This window comes from Cataglyphis hispanica, chromosome 7 (assembly GCF_021464435.1).
Source record: "Cataglyphis hispanica isolate Lineage 1 chromosome 7, ULB_Chis1_1.0, whole genome shotgun sequence".
Lineage (NCBI taxonomy): Eukaryota > Metazoa > Arthropoda > Insecta > Hymenoptera > Formicidae > Cataglyphis > Cataglyphis hispanica.
The window spans coordinates 464,551-487,500 of NC_065960.1; the positions used below are offsets into that span (position 1 = coordinate 464,551).

The 22,950-nt window shown below is 30.6% G+C and overlaps 2 protein-coding genes across 2 annotated transcripts in view; one reads left to right on the forward strand and one right to left on the reverse strand.

Moving 5' to 3' along the window:
- Positions 1 to 643: 643 nt before the first annotated feature.
- On the forward strand, positions 644 to 18,788 carry LOC126850950 (odorant receptor 2a-like). The gene is given in 8 exon segments (XM_050594440.1): positions 644 to 712; positions 8,573 to 8,849; positions 8,852 to 9,019; positions 9,296 to 9,581; positions 9,705 to 9,804; positions 10,245 to 10,355; positions 12,824 to 12,979; positions 18,718 to 18,788. Coding segments are annotated over 8 exon segments (1,218 nt in total). The 3' UTR covers positions 18,769 to 18,788.
- Positions 18,789 to 22,272: 3,484 nt separating this feature from the next.
- LOC126850757 (probable multidrug resistance-associated protein lethal(2)03659) overlaps positions 22,273 to 22,950 on the reverse strand; it is a 209,410-nt gene continuing 208,732 nt past the window's right edge. Inside the window, 1 exon segment of the mRNA XM_050594052.1 lies at positions 22,273 to 22,423. Within this exon segment, the coding sequence (XP_050450009.1) occupies positions 22,388 to 22,423 (36 nt within the window). The 3' untranslated portion in view covers positions 22,273 to 22,387.

Genomic DNA, 22,950 nt, shown 5'->3' on the forward strand with positions numbered 1-22,950 from the left:
GTCGTGAACATACTGAATTCAATGTAATCTTTCGATTATAACTGTTAGTGTGCTATTCTATCTTAACGTCAATCTTATGAGTCTCGGCTTGTAGCGCCCTACATCTCGATACACACGTTATTTCGCGCGGTTTGAGATTTACTTTCCGTACTTCTACTTCCGGCGTGTGCCTCCGCGAGAACGTAAGAGTCGCTTATATTCGCCACAATTTCTTATCGTAATAAAACGATTTCTTTTGCGCGTCAACACGTGTGTCGACTTATTCTCCCCACTAATCTCCGACGGGTTATGGGCTCGGACTCGCATGTGTGAGAAGTAAAAGCTCCTGCAAAACTTCGAAAATTCCCGCTGTGTCGCAAACCAAGCTTTTGAGTTGGGCTTCTTGATCGTGGGCGTACTGAGTTTCGTGAAATCATCATGAAAGCGATGAATTCGGTGAAGATCAACTACCACGTAAGGACACTATTATAACATATGGAAACTGCAGATGAGAATGTTAGTCAAGAACATCGTGGAACTATGTAATAGAATTCTAGCAAAACCTCAGGTTACCGTTGCCAAACATGTACGCAGTCGACAAACGACCGGCCGCTTACGCGTATCATTCGTCGACCAACCAAAACCGAATCGCGGATGAATGAGTATGGCAAAGCATTGTGGAATGATCAAGGTTGCGGAGCGTATGAGTCGAAAGAGCCAGCCAGAAACGGAGGTACGCCTGCTCAAAAGACGGACGGAACGATGTGCGTCCAATCTCGATGATTTTTCGATGCCGCAGACAAACTGCATGATATAGGCGTGATTATGAACCAGATCGGTTGACAATAATGCTACCATACAGCTCTACCGGCCAGTCCCGAAATTTTTGAATAGCCATCGACCACCGCGATTTGCCAACTCGGATGGCGTATCTGTGTGAAAATAGTAAGGAGAAGTACTGATGCGCGCAGTGAATATCGCGCGCTGAGGGATTCGGGGCCATGCTGGCTAAGGCAGCGGTCGGGGTATTGTAAAAGCGAATACAGAGCAGCGTTACCGACGACTCCGGAACCATTGACCGATCGAGAGAACATCACGCGATCTGCTTCATGAGCGCGAGCAAACAGCGACATACTTGAAGCTATGCTATGGTAGCGTGTGAACAATGCCCTTCTAACACGATGGCATTATCCAGCATCGTAAGTGAAAGAACGGTCGTGCCCTGACAGTACCCTGCTATCCTCTGTGCGGCGACGCGTACGTTTCGTGCTTTACGAGCTCGTAGAGGCGGTATTGAATCTCGCAAACTGCACCTCAACCAAGATGGAGGGCGAAGGAACGGCACAACTAGCAGGTAGCTAGATAACGTACCAGAAAGCGAGATAAATGGTGAGATAAATATTACTTCCGCATCGCGAGCTCGTTGGGACTCTCACCTACTTATCGAATCCACGCGACCAGATATTGCATTCGCGGTGAGCTACTTGGGCTAATTCAATAACTGTTTTGGAACTGAACATTGGAAGGCGACCAAAGCAAAGTATTCACGATACTTGCGCGGCACATTCGACTTCCGGACTACGAGAGCAACTCTGGAATCTATCAAAGGGATTCGTGGACGCAGACTCCGGAGGCTGTTGCGATGACAGGCGATCATACACGGGATACATTTTTCTATTCAAAGCGGATGTCCTGTGTCCTGGGATGCGAAAACAGTCTACGGTCGCGTTGTCTACAACCGAATTGGAGTAGGTGGTTTCAGAACTGAATGCGCAAAAGGTCTATTATCTCCGTCGATTTTTAAACGCTCGGGTTCACATTAATCGGCTAACATTGCTGTCTTTTGCGACAACCGAAGTGTTTTGAAACTAGCTGAGAACTCCATGTTTACTCGAGAGAGCACGTCGACTTATGCCGATTACTTCGTCCAGAGATGCAATCTAAAGCGGTCGGCTTATCGTTGGAATACATCTACGTCGAGAATAACAGATTTCTGATTTTCTGATCGAGGGTTTTCTCTCGCCCAAAGCACGCGAACGTGTGACGTCTGCAGGAATGGAGCTTGCACCGGCCCGGGAGGCTGCAACGGTCCGCTGGGTTCGAGAAGTTGTTGGTGATCTCGGGCGCCAATCTTACGATGCTTTGGCGTGCTTAGCGCCCTACATCTCGATACACACGTTATTTCGCGCGGTTTGAGATTTACTTTCCGTACTTCTACTTCCGGCGTGTGCCTCCGCGAGAACGTAAGAGTCGCTTATATTCGCCACAATTTCTTATCGTAATAAAACGATTTCTTTTGCGCGTCAACACGTGTGTCGACTTATTATCTCCCCACTAACCTCTGACAATAACTCATAAATCTAAGGATAACTATGGGGAAATGTTTTTATGAGCAGTAACTTCACAGTTTTTTCAGCTAAGATACTGGTTATTCTTTTTTATTTAAAAATTTAGTTTGAATTTAAAAAAAATTAAATTTGGCACATTTGTTTTGTTCCCACGGTTTTTGTTTTTATAGTTTTGTTTTGTATGACTTGTTTTTGTGATCTGTATGTATTTCCACTATATGATGAAAAATTTGCCAAAATTAAAAAATTGATGGATTTTGAATTTGAACTTGAATTTAAAAGTTTGGATCGAATTTAATTAGTCTTGTGTATTGCCTTTTCCTACTATTTATAATTTTATGACTTGTTTTTGTATCTGTACGTATTTTCCCTATATAATGGAGAACTTGCAAAAATTCAAAAAATTAGAAGACAAATTAAAAAACTTAAATTTTTTTAAATTTAATTTTAAAATTTGAATTAGATTTGAAAATTATCTCAACGCCGCATTTCTTTCTTTCATGGTTTCTGTTTTTTGATTTTTGTTTATTACTATCTTTATGATTGTTTTTGTAACCATACCGAACGTATTAACATTAGGTATTATATTTAGTTATTAGTTATTATATTATAAACCATGGACAATATACGTGTAGTAATGGCATAAACAAGTTTTAGTGAGCCTTCCTTTATTAATTTCCTTAAATGCTAATTATTAATTTTAATTTAGAATTTGATTGCAACAATAAATGTTGTGCATATCAAGTTTTAAAATTCCAACTCAATTTTTATATTTTTATGTCTATACTGAAGAAATGGATCAAAAAATGATCTAAACTGTACACTTTTAATGCATTTTTATTAATTAAAATTTAACAATAATAAGTTATTATGCACAAAAAATTTGCGCCTTGGCTATATCTCTCAGTATTCCCAATTTATTGTTAATAGGCCTATATTTACTTGCTTTTTCTATTTTTGGGGTGGGTATCATGGATGTTTTCCAATTATTTAGATAGCAATCTTCCATCAAGGAATTATTTATTATATTAATAAACTCTTCTTTTATTATGCAAAACATTACTTTTAATATTCGAGTATCACTAGTTATATTCTCTTTCGTGCTTTCCTTTTTGACGGTCTCATAATGATTTCTAAGTCTTTTATTTTAATCATCTCAAAATTTTCCATAATTCTTTTATTTTCAATAATTAATTCAATAAATAATTTTTTTACTCGCACCTTCGGATTTATCACCATTTATAGATTTGATATTATTGCAGTTTAATATTATTTTGTTTGCTAATAATATTTCACATTTAACATCATCTCTTATATATAAAACCGCTTTTTCTATACTTTTATTTTCCGCATCACATCTAATAATACTATAACCCGATACATTTATTTCACTATTTTCAATTTCAATATTCAATCTAATCTCCGCAAATACTATAATTGCAGAATTGATTTTCTTCATAATTTCATGCTGTATCTCTCTCTTTTTTTATTTTATTTTTTATAATATTATTTTTTTCCTCGTTGTTATTTAATATCCTCTCAGCCTGCTCTCTGCTTCTCTTCTTGTATTGTTCTCTTAAATATCGAATTAAGTTCCGGATTAAGTGTTCATCATTATCTTTAGATCGTATCTTTGAATTTTGTCTGAACAATGTACATATCTTTTCTTAGTCGCAATGTATTTATTTTATGATTTTCTGCATTTGTGGCATGTTCCGTTTTGTATGCAATTTTTTGCAATATGATGATAACTGCAGCATTTAAAACATTTTTTAACACTAATATGATTGAACGCAGAATATTTTTTCTATCGTACGTTTTTTTTTTACTTAACATTAATTCATAAGTTTTTTCATCTGCTTCAATTATTACGAAATTTCTTTCATTCTTCTTCTTCCGAATTGGATTATTATTTTTCATCTCTTTAACTATTCTCTTCATTATTGGTATATGAAATCGTTTATTTACCGCAATTTTATTCTGCTTTTTGATTGTATCTGTTAAATCGTCATTCAACTTTATTTCTTCTTTGCTAATGTTGACAATTTTTATCTTAGGTTTCATGCGATCTAACTCACGGTGATTCACTCAATAACTTTCTCAATCCATCTTTAATGCCTACCTGTCGAGACTTCAATGTCCCGTACATAAAATGTCGCTTTTACACTCACAATCTGGATAGATAATATTCATGGTTAATTCCGGTCTATGCAATAATGATTTTAATTATTTTTTATCATTCTTTCTGACTATTAATCACTTAAAAGTTAACACTTTTACGGAGCGATATTTGACATCTTCTCAACAGCAGAAAGAGAGAGAGAGAGAGGCGATGTGAACAAATTAAAAAATAGAATTTTACTTTAAAGTGTCAAAATGTGCAAAGTTTGTATCATAACTTGAACAATTTCTCGCATTCGTCTATTCTGCCTATTTTCTGATTGTATGTAGTTTATTTATTAGGTCTTCTTTAATTTTCCGCAGGTAAGTATTAGTAACAATGAAAAACAAAAATAATGGAACAAAGAAGAGGAGAAAGAAAAGAGAATTGTCGCAAGTCGTATCACTACTTTTTTGATATATTTGTTGATGCCACAAATGCAAGCGCAACTGAACGGCAAAGACTGGCTATACGACGGATGCTACTTCATAAATGTGCCGTGGAAAATTCACAGGTAAATAACGGCCGAAGAACTTGAGAAATATTACTGACAACTAAGTTTTGAAACATCTTCATTAAGGCACAAATCAATTTCAGTTCGATAGCGTAATTGCATGACGCGAATAAGAATCTTCGAGGTTATATATGCTCAGATCAAGTGGAAAAATGGGGGATAAACAGGTACAATTATGGATAAAATCGTGTATACTGTAGTACAACAAGACACTCAATTCCTCTTCACTTAATTTTTTTTTTATAGAAATACCTATTTATATACTCGATTTACCTTTTTAGAAAAGAGAGTAGATACCCCCATAGAAATATCTAACGAAGAGCAGTTTTTGTTAGATCGTTTCACAATTCTTTTTTACCCTCTCTATTAAGTAATTTTAAAAAATATAACGAATTGGAGTGTTGTTGAATTTGTCTACAAATAGAAGATCTTTTAAAATAAAAAATTCTAGGGTTTTCGATATGGTCGGTGGCATTCATTATAAAACGGATTAACTTTTACTGGTCATTTGAGTTTATGATAATGCGTGTATATCTTGTTTATTAGCCTAGTTCTAATGCACGTGCGGTTTCGTAATTATGTGCGTTTTTTTGGTGGGCTACCTTTGATCGCTTTTTTACATTTTATGAAATTCCTCGCGATAAAAAAGTATCAGTTTTTCCGCTTTGCTATCACTTGGTTAGCATTAAAATATGAAATTTCAGTGCAAGCGGATGCTGTAGTCTCCAACATTTTATTATTTTATGTTATCCAAGTGTTTTAAGCTTATATTTTCTAAAGTGATTGTACTCGCCAGCTATTGCTTAATGCATTTTTTATGTTTATAGTTTTTCCAAAACCTTGTGTGTGCTTGAATCGTGGGAAAGAATAGAATCGTAGAGTCCACTAGACGTAACAGCTATCACAAACCTATCAAGCAATAGACAGATAGATACAAAATTTCTAAGTTCCGTCGATCATTTTAATTAGAATATTTCTCTCTAATTGACAAAAATTATAAAATAATTGCATTCTATAAAATAATTGTATTCTATAAAATAATTGCATTCTATGCCATTTACAAAGATAATTACGTGGAAAATATTGCTAAGTATTTATTGAAAAAATTGAGAAGTTTAAGAACTATCTATACTAATGTTAAAAACGTTTAATGTTTTTATACAAATTATAAGAAAATGAAAGATAGAATGTAAGAAACAAAAATACAGATTTGCTTTTGATTGCATGAGACAGTAAGATAATTGATGCAACAAGAAAAATTATAGTTAATAACAGCCTAATAACAGACGAGCTATTAGGTTGTTAAATATCAAGCCGACACACACACACACACACACACACACACACATATCAAATCTAAAAAATAATAGATTGATAAAATGAGCATTACACAAATGTTTAATGTCCAGATTTACATCTTGACTATTACGTATTTATAATCGTGGCATATAAGTGATTGCAAAAAACGAGTCGCTGTTACGGATTATCAGTTGAAAAACTGCAATTCGATTTGCCATGAATGTAAGAAGTTAATGTTTTACTACAAAAATATTTTTTGTAATAGTCTCATCAAATTTCATATCTACGCCACTGAATGAGATAGGGAATTATTTTTTATGTTTAATAAATTTTTATTAATTTAAACTACAAACAAAATTTTATTGTACTATTTTCTTTTATTCAAAAGTCAAACAAAAACTTTACCGCTCTATACCTTGAAAACGAAGGTCCGTAGAACATAATTTTATATAAGAAAAACTCTTTTATTTTTATTGAATTTTTATTTTTTATTTAAATACGCTGTTTAATTTATTCCTAACTTTTTGTTACACTCTGTGCACACTACACACACACACACACACACACACACACACACACACACACACACACACACACACACACACTGCTGTATATATTAGGGTGATTGTTAAAGAAATAATTATCGCTGCCGCCCTCTAAAAGAGTAATAATTGAAAAAAAAGTTCTGTAAAACCCCAAGTCTATAAATTAAAGGGAACAGCTAAAAATACAAATTTAATAATCTGTTTTTTTTCCATTCTTTTCATCTTTTTTCAAGATTTTGCTTATCATTTTTAGTATAATAAATAGATGTAATTTTACAAGTTTCAATTTGTTAAATAACGTATAAATATTTATAATTACTGATTATTTGAATAATATATTTGATATAATAATTATTTTTTATTGAATAAAATTATTATATTTTGTATGATAAAAAAATTCATTAAAATTTAATTGTTTTGTTGCATTGTAAAAAAAAATTTTTCTTAACTGCTGATACAGCTAATTAACAAAGCAAAAATAAAAGAAAACGTCTTTCAAACTTTTCTTTTTAAGAGGCACGCGTTTTTAATTTACAGATTTGAGGTTTTGCAGAACTTTTTTTTATCAATTATTACTCTTTTAGGGTGCGGCAGCAATAACTTTTTTTTAACAATCACCCTAATATATATATGTAAATATAATATGTAATTTAAAAATAGATGATCAAATTTAAATAATAAATAACACGAGAGCGAGCCGATAAAAGTATAGACGTTAATTATACGTAATTTCTACACGCAACCTCGAAGTTATAAACATGAGAGAAAGAAACAATATGCAAGCGTTGTTATCTTATCCATTGATCGGAGTTTGACAAGCGAACAAAATAGTCGGTGATTAAAAATTATTTCTAAGTTTGAAGTGTGGCAGTTATCAGATTTTTCAAGCAAAAGATGTAAATCTGAGTATGAGATTCATCATTAGATTAGTGAATGTTTTAAGAAAAGAAGTATGCATGTGATGTAAGAAATTCAAAAAATATCATTCAGCTTAAAACATTCTTGCCATAAACATTCACTAATCGAATAATGAATCATACTCTCATTCAGTCTTTTGCTTGCAAAAATCTTATAACTGCGCGCACCTCGAATTTGGATAATAATTTTCAGTCATATTGGCCATCTTATTTACTTATCAAACTTCGATAGATGGAAGACTACAATGTTTGCATGACTATTAATCTTTTCCTTCCTGTAACAATGCCTGTAACATGCCTGTGACCTTGAGATTGCGCGCGCGCACAGATCACGTATAATCAATGACTGTACCTTTATTATTGGGCCGCCTATGTACAAACAAATTGTTCATACGAAAATGGTTTTGTCTGAAAGATGATGTTATGTATAATGTTTATTATGATTAGCATGATTAGTTTATTGTATGTCAAACATGTTAAGGTTTGAATACGAAATTAATTTTTATATATTGCTATCTATGCTGAAGATGGACCAAGAAACGATCACATTTAATGCATACTTGTCAATGAAATTAAATAACCAAAAGTTTGCTCTATAATAACCGAGTTTCGGCTCTTATTTGCCAGTTTCTTATTTAATATCGTTACACTATTATATTAACTGTTATAATATATATTTTATAATATATATAACTGTTATAATATATAGTATATATATTTTTATTATAATATATATTTTTAAGGCACAATCTCTAACTATTGTGTGTGTATTATTTCCAACAACTTCTGTTATAAAAATTGTATTACAGATCAAAGTCGGCGATATTGAAGATTTATTTATTCATTTAGAACGTATTTTCTCCATTGGGGGAGTATGGCCGTTCAAACGAACATATATTCGTTTCGCAATTTATATATCATATTATATTCTATATCTTGTTATGGCATATACTAATCTTTATGATGTTTTTGGTAATCTGGAGCTGATAGTGATGAATCTCGTGGAAACAGTAGCATATACTATGACATTTACGATATTGTGGCTGATTCGTTATAGTAATTTGTTGAAGCATCTAATTAATGCGATTAAAAGGATATGAAGGATCGCAAATTTGAAAATTCTGAAGAAGAAAGAATTTACTATAATTATAATTACACGTCCAAGATATTTACATATGGCTCGATTACTGGCATGTTCATTACAATCATGACGTTGTATTTTAGACCGCTTTTACGTTTCTCAACTAGCGATAAAGGTACACAAAATTTATTTAACTAATCATAAGAAAAGAAGTGTAAATTGTATTTACAATATTTAATAATTTTAAACAATATTATTAAAATTTATAAATTATTTTGGTTTACTAAATTGATATAATGTAATGTATGAGTAATTAAAAATCTATCATTGTAAAATAATAGATGAAAATGATTATTATTAATTATTAGTCATTATGTATTTTTAACTACTGTACACTACAATGTTATTTTTTACTATATAAAAAATTTTTATTTTCTTAATTTTTTTTCAGTGTTACATAACGATACAGAATCTTTTATGTTACCCTACAGAGTGCATACATTTGTCGACACTACTAATAGTTATACATATATATTAATGTATTTGTACTTATTCCCGATGGTTTATGCCGCTATTTGTCACATGGCGGCGATTTGTTTAATAGTTATTTTAGTGTTCCACATTTGTGGGGAATTATCCATTTTATCATACCGTATCAGAAATATTAGAACATACTCACAAGATATAGTGGTAAATAGAATTTGTAATTTTGTTCGAATGCATCTCAAAATAATGTGGTAAGAATAATTACAGTTATATTTTTAAATAATAAGACACTTATACAAATATTTATTGTTTTTTTCTATACTTAATTCTCTTTTTATTTGCATAATTTTATTGAAATACTATGGCCGCTAAAGGATGGCGAAATCCGTGGATAATATTTTCAATTTAATTCTTTTGGATGAACTTCTTGGCAATAGTATTGTATTGGCTATTTCGCTGTACTATGTCATAACAGTATGTATCACTATTATCATTTAATTGTTATTATAAAAAATTAAATTTATTAAGATTTTAGTTAATAGCATTATGTAAAATGTATTATAACAATATATATATATATATATATATATATATATATATATATATATATTTTTTTTTTTTGGGGGAGGAGAGATATTGTATATATTGTATATGTTGTTTAATTTAATCATTAATTATGTGATTTTTTCTGCTATATTATATTTTCCATAATTTTTTATCAAATTTAGAGAAGATTTTTCTTCAATAAGAATATAAGCTCTTTTATGTCCTCCATATAACTAATGAGTAAAAATAGTTTATAATAAACACTTCTGCGAGATAAATATTGATTTCAAATTGTTCACAAAAAAAATCTTGATTGCGATTTAGGAAACATTATGATATATTTATAAATGACATTTTATATTTGTTAGAACTTACAGGTTTCGGAAATGGCGACTTGTTGCACTTTTATATTTTTTGCCGTTATAGCGCTTGTTATGCTTTTTGGATACTGTTTAATTGGTGACCAACTGACTCAACAGGTATTGTTGGATAGAAGTAATAAGCAATTATACCACACGGTAGGATAAATCCTTTGCATGTATGGGGACAATTTAGATTATTTATATAATATATATTATTCATATAATTTATATATATATATATTATTTATATAATATATATAAACATATACATACATATATATATATATATATAAACATATACATACATATATATGTAGAATGTCCGGTAATCGTATCATCTCTCGTCTGCAGGTTGAGCAAGTTAAATCGGACAGCAAAATCTTTTGTGATTTTCGCAATAATTATTAAGAAATTAATTTTAAAAAATCGGCCAATTTGCGGGAGTATAAACGCGCAACGAGAAAAAATATAGAAGAATATTTATAATTATTTCTATTAATATTTATATTGTTATTAGTTTTGATAATTTTATTTATTATTAATATTTATTATTAATAATTAATATTTATATAATTGATCAAATATTTAATTAACCTATTCAAGAATTAAATGTTTTCCGGTAAGATTTATTAATACTTGTTAATATTAGCCTGTCGCCATAATGTACGATGTAGGCATAATGCATAGAAAACGACAAAATAAAATCAGCTGTTTAGTAAAAATCAATATCACCTGACTTGGAAAAATCTGTAACAGATGATAGATCGATATGCGTTAGTGATCTTCCAGGGAATGATTGGTATAAACAGTATCGTTTTCTATTGATCGACGGCCATTTGTTTTAAAACCGGAAACACAGAGAAAAGGAGCAAGCAAGTAAGAGAGATAGAAAGAATTCAAGAAAAAGACCACGAAACAAACTTAATATACATTGAAACACGTTTGAATTTTGCTGCTGAATATACCACTTCCGCTTTTGAAACAAATGGCGACGATTAGACCGATCATTCTCTGGAGGATCACTAGTAAGCATGTAAGTTGTTATGAGCCTGAGCGCGTATGTTTTACGCGATATTATTGGCAAACTTTATCGTTTATAACTCAAAAACTATTGCAGCCCCAAAATTTTTGTATTAGAATTTTTGACTCTATTTTACTTCTAGAATACGCTAATAATAAAGTATTGGACGTTGTCAGATACGCTGTACATACATATACTTGTACATACAGGGTGTATCAAAACAAGTATAGTGTCCTTAAAGGATCGTATTCTTGAATGAATTCTGAAACGATTTTTCCTTTACGAAAATTTGATCTGAAGCTTAGTTTTTAAATTATAAAAGCAAATAGTGAGCGAATTACGGGACGGGTACATATGGTAGGCAGGGACGGCGCATCTTACCATTCGATGCAGGCGCTTACGCGAGGCGCTCGCTACAGCTGACTCGAGCGCTACAGTGTACTCATCCCGTAAATCGCTCACTATTTTCTTTTATAATTTAAAAACTAAGCTTCAGACAAAATTTTCGTAAAGGAAAAATGATCTTAGAAATCATTCAAGAATACAATACTTTAAAAACAAACGATTGTTCTAAATCATCCCGTTACGCACTCGATCAGCTATTTGCTATACGCGATGAGTGTGTGTGTGGGTATGTATGAGAACGTGCACGCGTATTACATACATACATACATGTTTACACACACATACACACACAAACACACACTTTCTCTCTCTCTCTCTCTCTCTCTTCTACTCTCTCTCACTCACTCCTCTCGCTTCTATCTGTTTGCTTGCTCGCTCGCTCGCTTGCTCACTCACTCATTTGCCCTCCCACTCGTTCACTCACACACTTATTCTTACCTTGTAGAGATTCTTTAAAAATAAAATCTCTCGCGTATCTCTCTCGTTGCGAGGCCAAACTTTTCGTTGCCGTGCGACACTATGAAGCTCGGTGCTGTCACGCCTAAAGCGTACGTCCCATGGTCTAGCCGCGCGATAGCCGCGCGAAACGCGTGCTTATTCGTCAATATCTTTTAATTAATATTTCAATAATTATTGCAAAAATTGCAAAATGGTAAAGGACTTTTCTGTTCAGTTTACTGTCTTCTACCCGCTCACGAGCGTTTGCATAATCTGCAGGACACCTTGTATAGTTCATCATTATTGTATTATTTAACAGCTGCTGATGATGATCCAATTAAGACATTAAGATATCGACATTAAAACAATAATCGAAACATATGAATATGTACAATAAATAAATCACATTTGAAAGGAAAAGAAATTGCGTTCTGATTATCGCTTTCAATTAGATCGTTTCTCTTATTTGTAGAAAATTATTTATAGAAATATTACAATAATATTCAAAATTAGAGAGATCTCTTCAATTTTGTTTAGATTAGTTCCAATATAATACATAACAAGCATTTTATAAATTTATTAAAACTGATACATATAATCAAGAAATGCAAATTTACTCGTATTAAAATGCCGATAGGATTTGTACCTTCCCTTTTATATCATTAATAATAAGAATTTTTGTATTTAAATAAAATCTTTATTTTTCAATTGTTTCATTTAGTGTATAAACGTTCAAGATGCATATTACGAATGCGATTGGTATGAAATGCCGCCCAATTGCAAGAAGTGTTTACTTATATGTATGATTCATGGGCAAGTTATGCTATATTTAACAGCTGGCAGATTTTATATATTCTCTTTGAACAGTTTTACGGATGTAAGTATTTCAGCAAACATTTTTATGTACAAAACTTCATAAAAAAATTTATCAAATTGATAAAATAGTTATAATTAAAAGAGAAGATAAAAGACTCTAAGATAAAGTAAAGATAGAAGAAACAAAAAAAAACGCAGCACACACGCAAGCATGGATGCACGCACGCACGCGGACATAACAAGAGCTAAAGCGCGGGAAATAGGCGCAAAAGAAAGCTTGATGTATTAGTCTTCGTATATTATTGAAATAGATTGGCGTTGAATCATGATTTTAATTAGAATAATGTTGAAGTCTTGGATGTTAAACATTATTTTGATTAGAGACTTTTATCGGAAATATTCATTAAACGCTAAAGAAAACCGGTTTGAACTTGCAAAATGAATACCAAAGATTTATTGTTATGCAATAGAGTGATAATAGAGAACTTATCTCTCTTTGCTGTTTGATTTTATCATTGGTTTGTTTTTGTTTTTTTTCCTTAATAAATTTATGATTGATCTGCCAAGCAGATCTTTGTTTTTTGTCTCACTTTCTCAATTAACGATTTTTGAAAGTTATAATGAACATGTGACTGCTCTGAGTGATTTTTGTTACATGGTTATTTGATGAATTACTTTCTTGCGTTTTTGATTTTATTAGTCATTTTGTCAAGTTTTGTATTTTAGAACGTTATTTCTTAAGTAACTCATTACATTTTATCGAGGAAACAAATGTTTTCCGCTCTATTCGATAACTTATGCTTCGTAATGACAGAAACTCTAATAGCACATGTAGATAAATATTGAGAATGTTTAGAGAATATCACAAAAGTTTTTAGTTCTATTGCATGTATTCTCAGAGCATTCAAAATATGTACTAGGACATATTAAGTAGATACTAAGAATATTCTAATGTTCCTTCTATTTTAGTTCATAGTATACATATATATATATATATATATATATATATATATATATATATATATATATAGGAAAAAGTAGGATAAAACCAAGTACTTTTTTGGATTTATCTTCCTACAAAAAATCAGAAAGCAAAAAAAATTTTACTGACCATTAGTAGTCTTTGGATCTTAAGCTATGAGAAAATGAAGTTAGTTGCTGAAAAAATATTTAATTATCAAGAATAAAAGAATTTTTTAAGAATTCAAGATACCTAGTTTTATCCAACCAGTAAAATCGGATACTCATTTTAAAACATATATTATAAAACATCAATGTATCAGTGTAATTACAAAACTTTTATTTATTTTAATCAAAATACAATATAAATTGTATTTTATAAACAAAAATCATAAATAAAGACATCCTCTTGCTTTACATTGTTGCAGGACTTTTTTATTTAATTTTTTAATTTCTAAGGGATCTCAAAAAACTTTTTTAGTGATTTCTTTTTCTGAATAGTAGTCTTCATTTTCAACTGCTTTTTGTAGGATCTCAAAAAATTATTTTTTCAAGTAATTTCTTCTTCTGAGTGGTAGTTTCCATTTTTTAAGTGCTTTTTGTAGGGAGACAAAATCAGAATAACAGTTTTTCCTCGTTTCATTACATGAGATATGTAGGTACTCGGTTTTGCCTCAACACGAGAAAAATAACAAACACGGCGGTTATATATTCCGGCATACAAAGTGATGATCAAAATTAATGCAAATATATATCTCTAATATGAATGCATTTATCAAATCAAATACTCTGTATAAAAGCGATAATAACTCGATTGTTGTTCCAATATCGATCAATATTGATTTTCTGGCCCGAAAATTTTGAATTTCTTTCAAAAAATAAATATCATATGCACGTGAGCACGATTTAAAATAATGATGGTCAATCTACAATTAATAACACGAGTTGTCAAAGATAATAGCATTTATCACAAAAAACAGAGGTTTTCAGTTTGACCTGCCTACCCGATTTTACCCCACTTTCTTCTATATTTCTATATGCAAAATAATATGCTAGTACGGGTATTATTTTCGAACGGAAATTTGATTAATTTTCAAAATAAAATAATAATATAAAATAAAACGTTTTGCTTTAAAATAAAAATTTTTATACTATCGAAACATCAGTCTCTCAAGAAATTCAAATTTCGTATTTTATGAAAAAACTACTCATACAAATAAAATATTTTTTTTCTTACCTAAATTTAGATGTCAAAAACTCTTACGTCTGATCCTTCGATGGCAGCAGAATTGTAACTAACGCACTATTATGTGTAAGCAATACCAAAAGAGTAATTACGCTTTCGTAATAAGTTAATCTGCAGAGGCGTAGCCAAGATTTGATTTCGGGAAGGAATATTAAAAAAAAAATAAAACTACAAAACAACATATAATTCTTTTATTAAATAATACATATTAAGTTAAAAGCATGCGTCTAGGTTTTTTAGATATCTCTGTTTAGTACCTCTTCTATGTTAATCGACGAAGTCAAATTATGAATGTACATTTGTGTCAAACCGTTCAGTCTTACTTCACTTATTGTATTTCTTAGGTAATGTTTAAGAATTTTTAATGTTGAAAATGAACGTTCACACAGAGGCTGTGGTTACAATTTTATTTCTCTTTCCGCTTTCAATCTTTCATTTTCATATTTGGTTCTAAAAGTTCGGGGAGGAATATATCCCCCTAATCCTTCCCCTTGGCTACGCCACTGTTAATCTGTAATAAGAAAAAGAATATCTCATTTGTATTAGTACAGTTTTCTCGTAAGCTATTAAATTTGTATTTCTAAAGAATTTTGTTTTGATGTTATAAAAATTATAAAATATAATTGACTTTAAAAATAGGGCTAGTGCAATTAATGCATTATTATATATAAGTAGCATCAGAAGGATTATTCTCTCGTAATACGTTAATAATCTATAATAAGAAAAAAATTATTCCATTTGTATAAATTTTTCTAATAAATTACGAAATGTGTACAAAATATGAAAAATATATATTTATATATCTTTTCAGTAGTTATTTTTCAATATATTTATGTTAAAAGAATACAAGATCATTTCAGTTACATATACGACATAAGAATATTGTGAATTGTCTATTGAGAAGAGATAACCTCCAATTTGTAAACAATTTTCTCGTTATTTATGAAATGTATGCACAAAATATTATGGAAATATTTGCAAAAATAAATTTTTAAACATCGTAATATGTTTTTATAATTTTATTTCTAAAGAATAAAAGAGATTACCTCGAATTAAAATTACATCTGCAATACGCAGCAATCATCCGCCAGGAGATTATGAGACTATAAAGTTACAAGAGATCAATATCAATAATATTGGAAGTTACTTATTCAATATGGCGTATAGATATACCCGCTCTAAAAGTTTAATTTATATATTTTGAGAATGTTCTGAGAATATAAAAAATATGCGAAAAGAAGATAAACGATGTATTACAAAAATATTATTGAGATATTCTCAGTATATTAGGGTTCATCATAGTACATTCAATATAAATATCGAAACTTAGTTTTATATACTGAATATATCCTGAGAATATTTGATAAATAACGTTTGCAGAGGCATTATATGAATATTTTCAATAAATTACGTATGAATATAATACATTCAATATAAGTATGTGTATATTCATACATTCATATGATATCATATACTGTTAGGGAATCGATTCTTATCTAGACGATCATCTCGGATTGTATTGTATATGTCTCACATTTTGATTCGCATCGCGTATTTTATTTATCATTAAATATTGATTACCCAGGCCTTAAGTTATGTAATCTTTTTTATATATCTTTTATTTTTGGTCTTATTTTGCTGAAAATGGTTCGAAAATGATCGGAAAAGCGAAAGTTATCCTAAATATGTATATAACTTTATACTTGATATATTAAATTCTTTTTGTCTATTTCCTGCACTTTGACTATTATTTGCCTTTCGTATGCTTCTTATATATCTTTATTTTATAATTATAAGTTAATAGTTATAATTATTTTTATCATAATTTGGATTTATATTTAAATTACCTTTTTTTTAGAAATGGGGTTTATGTTGCTTTGTATTCATTGCAATACGTGGCACAATTGCATAAAAGGTCACACTTCATCAATTTTTCGCCACTTAAATATGTTGTAGGAGAAGTCTGAATAAATCTTCGCAAGAAAGAAGTGGCGCACGGCATTGGTTTAGAAGATATAACAAATTGAAATTTGATATTAATTGTGTATGCAATTTTAAATGTAAACATTTGAAAATAAATTCGGGTTAAGTTAGAATTTTTTCGGGAGGGGAGTGTAGGAGGTGGAGGAGAGCCGCTTATGTATTCAATAATTTTCACTTTAGATATTTATTCACCGGAATAAGAAATAAGGAAAAATAATAAATTATTGCGAGAAGTGGGTGAAATTGATTATTAACAAAATATCCATAACCATGTATCTATCTCGTAAATATACAAAATATACAAAAACATTTTTCCACTTCTATTCTACAAGAAATATAACGTGCACAAACTTTACTGTTCCTATTTTTATTTCATAATATTTAAAAAAAGCATTAAATATAAAATTATGAAATTTTAATTTATTATATTTCCTAAAGAGAAGCATTCACTTGCGCACAGTACAATTGGACACGTTGAAATTATACACAAGGCTGTTAGACACATAAAGTTGAGCACCATTCGATTGAACACGTTACATTTACATATCGCTCATTCGGAGACAAACTTTTTGCGAACTGTTCGATTGGACACTGTTGCTTTTGGACATATATATTTTTGTATAATTTGAAATATAACACGCATGTAGAAGATTTCTAAATGTTTGAAAATTTATTTTTAATTTTATTTTGTAAATAAGCAACTGTTACAATGAACACAATTTGTTTACATAGTCCGTTTGCGGACAGTTCGTTTGTGCATAGTTCGTTTAGTTTGCATACTTTTCCTTCCACACAACAATTGTGGAATGGGTCTCGCTTGTAAAGTATAAACGTGGACACAATGATTTGTCCTCTCCCCTCATAGGAGGGCTCCACTTCCAGATAATCTATCAGAATATAATCTAAATTAACAAAAATTGAACTTATTTCTGATTTAAAACTAAAATTTATGTACGCAAATGAACTGTGCGCAAACAAATTGTGCGTAAACGAACTGTGCGCAAATGAACTGTACGCAAACGAACTGTGTGTAAACAAACTGTGTCCACTACAACAAACGTTTATTTGCAAAATAATGTTAATAATTAATTTCCAAAAATTTCAAAAGTTTTCTACATGTATACATGCGTGTGTATGTATTGTATTTCAAATTATTCAAAAATATGTATCCAAAAATAACAATGTTTAAAATAGTTCGCAAAAAAGATGTGTCCAAACGTTGTACGAATGTAACGTGTCCAATCGAACAGTGCGCAACTTTATGTGTCTAATAGCACAGTGTGCAATTGCAATGTGTTTAATTGTGCCTTAAGAGTCTCTCCCTTTTCTAAACATCAATGCCATCTCCGACTTTTTTTTTACGGAGAATTACTCACAAGAACCTCTCCAACACAATATATTTAAGTAGTGATAAAATCAGTAAAGTATAAACATTTATGCAGTTTTATTCAATATACAATTACTATTTTTTTGAATAAATATCTATTTTAAATTTTTTTTTTAGATTTTACACAATTTAGAAATAAGGCCATTTTAATTTTATAGATTTTTTAAATAAAAACAATTTTTGTAAACTGATGTTTATTAATATTAAATATATATTAATGCAGATTATCAAAACTTCTATGGCGTATTTATCGATGCTGCGTACTCTGTTATGAAGAATTATAAAAAAGTTTATGTATGTACAATGAAAAAACAAATAAGTATAATGCGAATAATACTTGGAAATACACTTAAAAATTATTCATGCTCTATGTATTACAATGCCTATCAATATTGTTATTAATATTTATAATTTATCATATGTAAATTATTCTAAAAGTTATAATAAAAAAGTAATGAATAATTTTTTACTCATATGAAAACAAATAAAAAATGCAGAAAAATTTTGTATTTTATGATATACAGTTTTAGAAAAAAATAATTGCAGAAATTGTAAGATTATTAACATCATCTTTGAACTTATTGTTAGATGACTCATAATGTGTGCTATAGAAATTCACAGATTTAAACTTGTAAATATGAAATACTTGTTTCAACAATAACTTTTAAAATATAAATTAAAAAATATAAATTTTGCTTAAAATGAAAATAATGGCTGCTTTTTGACGCAATTTGTAAATAAATATATCTCTTTGCTCTTGATTTTAATAAACTTTCGATATATTTGTTAATGGTCCACTCCGTCGTTATCCATAATCGTCCGCCGCAAGACTATTGCCCGGCCTCCATCAAGGTACAAAAACAGCGGCACCCTTTTTTAAACGCTCGATAAACTGCAAACTATTTGGGTGCAAATTCATGCAACGGATCACATAACGCAGAACGAAAGCAAAACCAATCGCGAGTATAACGAAAAGTGCGGAATGCTCGCGATTGATTGTGAGTAGTAGAGCTATGAAAATTCTAACGATGGTTCTCTGAGGGAGTTGCGGGATGAGGCAAAACCACGCAGCAGTATGATGTCACGTGGAAGAACTGTGACACGACTGGTAGACAAGGAGTTAACAGAAAGAGAGGTAGACCACGCCGCGACCGGTGGATGAGGGAGGGGGAGGGAGACAGCGGCGCGTCCCCTGTGTGTGTGCGCGTGTGCGTGCGTGCGTGCATGCGTGTGTGTGTGTAAAATATACAAGGTGTACTAAACAAATGCATATGGACACAATACTATGAGATACAGAACAATAATCCAAATCGAAAAGTCCTGAACTATTTTTTGATCTGAATTTTCCTTTCCTTGTTATATGATGTTAAAGTTAACGAATTAGTGCCTGTCTACAACGGAAAATAAAAAAAGTACGACGAGAGTCGGAATAGCGAAATGACTTTCTGCTGTATAGACAGGCGATTAGCTAACTTTAGCATTGTATAACAACGAAAAGAGAGATGGTACAGGATTTTTCAATTTAAATTGTTGTTCTATATCTGATAGTATTGTCCATATGCGTTTGTTTAGTTACACTTTGTATACAACATAAAATATATATAATGTCAAATATATTTATTATTAGTTAGTTATCGATCGGCCTCTTAGCTTACCTTGGATCCCAATTTCACTCCTCAATTAGAGATGTGACGAGGCAGCTGATGTCTCTACTTTGCCATGGAAGATTGAGATCGACGACATCCTTCTTTCTTTCTGTAAGGTAGGGAGGGCCTTCCACTAGATGGACAAAGGCGTAAAGGCACTAAAATGTTATAACACTTTCTCAAATGTTCCCAAAAGAACACTAAAGAGGAGGAGATTAGTTCATAAGAATCCGACTAGAATACCTCTCTCTTCTTCGAGGACCAAAGAAGACTTTCTCCCCTTCCGTTAACAAAAAATGATCAACTTTTTCTTTTAATGGAAATCACAGAGTATTTATAAGCCTTCTAAAACTATCAATAAAGGTCCCAGATGAATAGGCGGCCCGTGTTCCTGCACTGTTCTAGAACTGCCAAGCCTCCAACCTAAGCCCTTGTAATTCCGGTTCCTACCACAAAACTTTCTTTGAGTTGATCAATCTTTTATGGCACTTCTTCTTGAAGCTATCAGTTAGAACTTTCTGTATTTACAGAAGATAATCTATACAGAGCTTTATTTCTTTGTTGGTCCCATGTCTCTTAGAAAAGTCATTTTATATTAGAAACCTGCTGGTTAAAAAAAGTTACAAAAATCTGTTGATAAGTCATTCCAAAGAGAGATTCAATCTATCTTTTTTGAATTTCTTCTCTTTATTGTAACAGGTCATGCACGCAGTCTTTAGAAAGTCAGAAAATAATCTGTCTATGATCAGAGAGAGAGGGGGAGAGGGAGGGTGGAAGGAAGAGAGAGAGAGAGAGAGAGAGAGAGAGAGAGAAACGCGAACATATAAGTGAATATGCAAGGAGCATGAAACGATATGTAGTACATAGTAAGCAAGTGATTAGAAAGAGATAGAGTGTATGATTGAGAAAAAAAAGATAGAGAAACTGCAATAATGTTAATGCGTATTCTGCGTACATGTATATTGCTCTACATGCATGAAAGAAACGAAGAGAGTACGATTATATCTGTCTTTGTCATGTAGGATTGCAGCTCTCTCTATCGCGACATCACGCAACTAATCTACTGCTCTGTTTCATTCTTGAGCCTCAATCTCGCATACACACATATGTGAAAATTTTAGATTGTATTATCTTTTTTACAAAACTTCTAAACTCATTTCTCTAAGTTCATTGATACTTTTTGATAAAATGCCAAGTCCGATGGCTACTGATTAGGCACGTGCAGATTACAAATCTTTTATATTAAATAAATGTTGATGGCAGAAGCCGATAACAAAACTGTAATTTTTTTAATTTTTTGTCACTTTTTTATATGAAATCGTATCTACCGAAGTCCGTTATTATGTATATTTTAATTATGGAAAAAGTTTTGTCGATATCTATGATAAACAAAAAGATTAAACACTTTAACTTAATATTCGCGTTTTGATCGGTAAAACAGACTTTACGGATCCCCTTAAGGGCCACAATAAAGGTTTCATTTATTCATTCAATCATAAGATCATAAAACCATGCTTTTATTAAACAGATATAAGATAGATTATGAGAAATTAAGTAAATAAAAACTTTACATATTTTTATTTTTTAATCTACATTATATTAAAAAGATATTTGTTTTATTTATTGATAAATAATAAACAATTTCTAAATTTTTTTAGGTGTAGCAAGAAAAATACATACAGCTACTACAGACGAGCTTATCTCAGCTCCAATAAAAATATGAGTAGCCCATGTCAAAGAAAAAGTACAAAGACAAACATATCAACGGGGATGTGACTATCAATAGATAGAATAATGCAATAATTCTCTCGTAACATGTGTATTTTTTTTTTCGATAAATGATTAATCTAACTACAAAGAATGCGTTATGTCTAATTTTGAAAGATGTGATACATTGCTATATATATCAAATTCATTGAGTAAGGATCCTTTAAAATAAATATTTACTTGTTTTACTTTTTATATATGACTATGGAATTCTTATTTTTATATATTTTATTTTCTATTAAATGTTAACATTTTTCTTTTTATATTATAAGTTTCTTAAAATCTAAAATTGAAAACATATGATGAGAATATAAAAAAAATCAATAGAATATAGAGTCATAACATATAGAGTCATCAAAAATAATTTTATTTAGTATAAAATATGCATCGTGTTGTATTATATGGCTAATAAATTTATCATTAAATGTATGTATATATGTAACGAAATATTATTTTGATAAATTTGACACATAATTAGAATTATCTGGACGGCGGTCTATCCTTTTCATAGTAACTCTATAAACAATTATAAATTAATAGTAAAATTTATAATTATATATTAAATTTTATTAAATTTTTTTGATAAATATAATAAATTGTAAATGTTTGGATTAACTTATATTTTATGGATCGTTTTTATTTTTACATATAGTGTAGAGAGTACATTCCTAAATAATACGCATTTTGAATTTTGTGGCGCTTTTTTCTGGTTCCAGAAATTTTGGATTATCATAATTTTTGCATTTACTTGTATCATTTTTTCATTATATCTTACTTGCGTGTTTATATTTTTTTGTTTACATTTAATTGTCTTTGTATTACTGCTAGTACGATTATCACAATTGCTACTTCACACAAAGCGAGGTTCAACCGTAACCTATGTGTCTAGTTTTTTGGTAGAGAAGGGGTTCAAAACATACTTCCTCCATTCATATACTTTTTAATGCGAAATGAAATTCCACATGGATTTTATATACATTTATAACCAGTGATGCCATTTTCGAGGTGCTGCCTCCCTTACGGAAAAAACCCTCAAATATTGA